Raw genomic sequence first — 5,582 nt, forward strand, 5'->3', positions numbered from 1 at the left:
CCCGGCACTGAGATGTGGCCACCTCTGGGGCAGGGCGGCCGGTGACCCAGGGACCCCTCGCCTGGCGCTGAGATGCTGCCACCTCTGATGTGACTCCCAAGGGACGAGTGGGAGTCTGAACTGACAGCCAGGGGACTGGGGGCTACCCGGGGCTGGGCACGGCCAGCAGGGGGTGTTGCAGGGGGATATTCCCCCCCCCCCGCTGCCATCCTGTCTAGACAGACCCCTCCCTGTCTGGGATTGTGGCCAATGTAACGCCTAGCAAACAGCCACTGCCCATGGGGAGTCAGAGGGGGTTGCTGGGAGATGGGGGTTTACTGCAGGGCTGAGAAAGGGGTCCCTGGTCCATTGGGGGTGCCTGCGTTTATTGGGGTCCCTGTGCCCATGGGGGGGCTCCCCGCTGCTGGAGCTGTCCCCCCCGGGCATTAACCTCCTCCCCACTGCTTCCCCCATACCACAGCACCAGGTTCCACCCCTCGTGCCTCAGTTTCCCACCCCTCCTTGATCCAACCAACCAGGGCGTGAGCTGACGCCCGCCTCCGCACACCAGGGCGAACGCCCTGTCATCTTTTCCCCCTGGCTGGGCAGCCCTGACCCTTGAGCCGGCTGCGACGCCAACCCGCTGGCATCAGAGAGCGAGCCCCTGTTTACCCGCCCCGCAGATTGGCCGGCGGGGCAAAGGGGCTCGGAGCGGGTGGCCCTCGGCTCCGGTGCTGGATCCCTTCTCCGGGCACCATGGGCTTCCCAGCCAGGCTCCTGGTCCTGTTGTCCATAGGGGCCCTGCTGTACCAGCCGATAATCCACGGGGACTCAGCCAAGGTGAGGCTGGTGTGGGGGCGGGCGGGGAGGGAGGCCGAGCCGCTGGTGCCGGAGCTCATTGGCATGCTAGCAAAATGGTGTAACACCCCTCCCAGCTCTGCTCCCTCTGTTGCACCCTGCCTCAGTTTCCCTCCGGGGAAAGCAAGGGGATGATTCCAGGTGGTCTGGCTAGCCCTGAGCTGGGGGGCTTTCTGGTGCCCCCCGTGACGGGGCGGATACACCCATGGGGCAGGAAGGAGGATACACTGGGCCTTAAAAACCTCTAAGGGTGGAGCGATCCTCCGGGACCTCATCCCATGCTTTTCGCAACGTCCCTCTGGCGAGGAGTTCCACAGGCCGACGGCACGCTGGGTGGCCGTTTGAAACCCACTGCGTATTCCCAACAGAGCCTCAGAGTTACGGACACCCGAGTTACGGACCAGGCAGCTCCACACCCCTCGGCCGGCACTGGAAGGACGCGATCAGCATTAGAGACCCAAACACTGAACAAACAAAAAAAAATAAAGCACGCACCATACAGTACCGTGTTAAACATAAACTACTGTACTAACAAAACACAGGGCAAGGGGACAAAAAAATGGTGTCAAGGGCAGGAAACGGCTTCTGGGCTGGTTTCATTTGAATGCTGAGGGTTCAAAGCAGTGTTTTGCTCCTGCTGCTGCGCGTGGGCCGTGTTCGGCGGTAAACGTCGGCTGCGTTTGGCGGTACGATGGTTTCGGAGCGACCGACGCCCTCCGCTCCCGAGGGGTGCGTGACGCCGAGGTTGTGCTGTCATTTCATGGGGTGAATTCTTGTGTGTGGATCAACAGTGACTTTCACGTGCCGTTGTGTTGCCCAGTTTTGTGAGATCCCTTCGCTGTCGGCCTGGGCCTTAACGATCTTGAGTCATTTTGTGTCGTCTGCAAATGTTGCCGCCTCACTGGTTACCCCTTTTTCCAGATCGTTTATGAATCTGTTGAATAGGAGCGGGCCCAGTACAGACACCACTAGTTACCTCTCTCCGCTCTGAAACCCGACCCTTTGTTTCCTGTCTTTTAACCAGTTACCGAGCCATGAGAAAACCTTCCCTCTTATCCCATGACAGCTGACTTTGCTTAATAGCCTTTGGCGAGGGACCTTATCAAAGGCTTTCTGAAAATCTAAGTACACTAGATCCACTGGATCCCCTTGGCCCACGTGCTTGTCGACCCCCTCAAAGAATTCTAGTAGATTGGCGAGGCGTGATTTTCCCTTACAAAACCCAGGTTGACGCTGCCCCGACGAATCGTCTTCGTCTCTGCGTCTGATCATTTGGTTCTTGACTAGAGTTTCAACCCATGTGCCTGGCACTGACGTTAGACTCGCTGGCTTGGAATTGCCTCTGGAGCCTTTTTAAAAAAAAAAAAAAATCAGCGGCACATTGGCTCTTCGCCGGTCATCTGGTCCGGAGGCGGCGTTAAGCGCTGGGTTACATACAGACCGACGACGCCTACCGTGCCTCTAGAGTCAAGGGCATGGTTATTAGGTGTCCTCTGTGTGTGGCATGTACGGGGTGCCCATCATTGTGGTCTCTAGGCCCCTTGCCCTCTTTCCTGCATGTCTTCTCACAGCCTCCACTCCCAGGAGGTAGGGCAAGGTGGGGAAACTGAGGCACAGGGCGACTTATCCAAGGGCCCACGGTTTGTGGCAGAGCCGGGAGTCGAGCCCACAACCCGGCGCTCTGATCACCGGGCAAACCTTCCTCTCCAACCCATCCCAGACCTACAGGGGCTCTGGGGTGGTTATAGCCGACAGCTCGTCCCCCTTGCCAGTGAGTTGGTATGCTGGTGGAGGCATGCTGTCGCACGGGGTGTGCGGGCTGCCCGGCTGTCCCAGCTGTGAGCGGGTTGACAGGGAGCTGCGGTGGGGGACGGGTAGCTGGGGGGGCTGCGAGTCTGGGAAACAACCTACTACAGAGGCAGTGGTAGGAAGGAGCAAAGAATCGTGAGGAAAAGTGGGTGCGGCGGCTTCCCGCAGGGTCCCTGGGCTGGGTCCCGGACGAGGGGTGGCTTGCACCATGGTGATCATCCGGCCTGACCCCCGATTTTCCACTGATATGGGTCAGCCTGAGCTGGTCCTTGTCCGTGACCCGTTCAATCTCAGACCACTCAGCAACACGCCCCAAGCGCAGACTTCATCCTTTCCCCCCCCGCCCCACGGAGCAGCCCTGGAGAGCCTAAGGGGGAAACCGAGGCAGGGCGAGGCCTCGTCAAAAAAATATCGCAAAAGCTGCCCGCTCCGTGGCGCCCGGGCCGGAGACCTGACCGAAATAATTCCCAGAGCAACACCCAGGATTGGCAATGGAGAATCCTGGTGAGCCCCCCGCCCCAAAGTAAACTCCCCGTAATTCATCCCTTGTGAACAAAGAGTTGTAGCTTTCCCGCAACTGTTGCTAAGAACATCTGGGGCAGTGAGCCAATCCCGGAAACGTCTTTCACGGGGTCCGCAGTTCGTCACGGCTGAATACTTGAATACGGCCGGCAGATCTGGTCGCCCCGTCTCAAAAAGGATTGATTGGAATCGGAAAAGATTCAGAAACGGGCAACAAAAATGATTCGGGGTCTGGAACGGCTTCCGTGTGAGGAGAGATTAATAAGATGGGAACTTTTCAGCTTGGAAAAGAGACAGCGAAGGGGGGATATGAGAGAGGTCTATAAAATCATGATGGGTGTGGAGAAAGTCAATAAGGAAGTGTTATTTATTCCTTCTCACAACACAAGAACTAAGGGTCACCCGATGAAATGAATAGGCAGCCGGTTGAAAACAAACACAAGGAAGTATTTCTTCACACAACGCACAGTCAACCTGTGGAACTCCTCGCCACTGGATGTTGTGAAGGCCAAGACAAGAATAGGATTCAAAAAAGAACTAGAGAAGTTCATGGAGGATGAGTCCATCAGTGGCTATTAGCCAGGCTGGGCAGGGATGATGCCCCTAGCCTCTGTTTGCCAGACGCTGGGAATGGGTGACAGGGGATGGGTCACTGGATGATTCCCTGTTCTGTTCATTCCCTCTCGGGCACCTGGCATTGGCCGCTGTCAGAAGACAGGACATTGGACTAGATGGACCAGTGGCCTGACCCAGTATGGCCAATAACACCCAAGAATCCATAAAACAGGGAGAGACAAAACAGGCTGCTCCGAAGGGAGACAGGCACAGCACCCCCTGCCTGGCTCTAGGCTGGTTCTCTGCAGACCGCCTGTGATCTTGCACTTCACAACACACCCCACTACGAAAGCCTGCCAAACAAAGGACCCCCAAAAGGCCCTTCCTTCCTAACCCACTAGCTTCGTTATCGCCCTGAGTGGGGACGGATGATTAAAGAGCCGGCTGGAGGCATAGCGAGGGACATCCAGCCACGGGGCTAAATGGTGATTGGCTCAAAGGGGAAACTGAGGCAGGGTTGCTCCACTGTAGGAGGAGCCAGGGGGTGAAAGCAGCCCTATACATGCTTTTTGTGATGGGTCAGCTGCCCCAGTACCCCAGCTGACAACAGGGGTGGCTGGACACTGCGAGCGAACTCCCCCCTTCTCACCCTACAATCCGAGGCCAGCGCTGAGAGGCAGGAGCCAGTGAAAAAGGAGAGACCCCACTTCTTTCCTGGAGCTGGACAGAGAACCCAGGAGTCCTGGCTCCTAGCCTGCCCTGTTCTAACCCACCAGTCCCCACGCCCCTCCCAGAGCCGGGGAGAGAACCCAGGAGTCCCGGCTCCCAGCCCCCACTGCTCTAACCCACCGGCCCCCACTCTCCTTCCAGAGCCGGGGAGAGAACCCAGCCGTTCTGGCTCCCAGCCCGCCCCCGCTTTAACCCCCCAGCCCCCACTCCCCACAGTGTGTCTTTCCTATCCATGGAGCAGCGGTGACGCCTGGTGGCCAGCAGGGGTAACAGACGGCGATTTAAAGGCCTACAACTGGGAGCTGATTCTCACCCCCGGTAACCTGCGGAACTCCTGGCAACCAGACTCCGCGAGACCTCACGGGCAGGCAGGGTAACGCCCAGCGAGGGGGATGCATAGGGCCCTATGAGTAACCCACTGCTTGTCTGCCACCCCCCCCCCCAACAGGACGGTCACTGCTTCCTGGTCCTCCCAGGTGAGGAGGGGGCCCTGAATATCGGCCGACACTGGGGGGACGCCACCCCGGCAGCCACCATCTTCATCGACCTGCGCAAGGTGACCAGGTACAAACCCGGGGGAGGTGGGGGGGCTTTCCTGCAGGGGGTTAGATGGCGGGTGGGGGGTGGAAGTCAGGACGCCTGGGTTCTCTCCCCGGCTCTGGGAGGGGAGTGGGGGCTGGTGGTTAAAGCAAGGGGGGCTGGGAGCCAGGACTCCTGGGTTCTCTCCCCAGCTCTGAGAGGGGAGTGGGGGCTGGTGGGTTAGAGCAGGGGGGGCTGGGAGCCAGGACTCCTGGGTTCCCTTTGTACGGTGTGGGCCCCCCTCTCCCCAGCGCCGCCTCGTCCTTCGAGTTCCGCACGCTGGACCCCGAGGGGGTGATCTTTTTCGGGGACATGGGGGACCACAGCGACTGGTTCGTCCTGGGGCTGCGGCGAGGGAAGGCCGAGATGCAGATCAGCAGTGTCATGACCAACATCAGCGTGCGGGGCGGGCAGCGGCTGGACGACGGACAGTGGCACCGAGTATGGGGGAGTCGGGGGGCTCCCATGAGGGGTGGGGGTGCTGGGAAGAGGGACGGGGGACTGGGTGCATTTGGGGGGGGGCAATTGGGGTGGGGATAGCCAGGAGGAGG

General features: G+C 59.4%; 1 protein-coding gene across 1 annotated transcript; it reads left to right on the top strand.

Annotated features, from left to right (window-relative positions):
• Positions 1–571: 571 nt before the first annotated feature.
• On the top strand, positions 572–5,509 carry SHBG (sex hormone binding globulin; the record flags this gene model as incomplete). The annotated part of the gene is made up of 3 exons (XM_024222620.3): positions 572–819; positions 4,901–5,016; positions 5,283–5,509. Coding segments are annotated over exons 1-3 (427 nt in total), but the record flags the coding sequence as incomplete, so codon positions are not given.
• Positions 5,510–5,582: the final 73 nt, after the last annotated feature.

This window comes from Terrapene carolina, unplaced genomic scaffold, assembly GCF_002925995.2.
Source record: "Terrapene carolina triunguis isolate 2854851 unplaced genomic scaffold, T_m_triunguis-2.0 Scaffold34961, whole genome shotgun sequence".
Lineage (NCBI taxonomy): Eukaryota > Metazoa > Chordata > Testudines > Emydidae > Terrapene > Terrapene triunguis.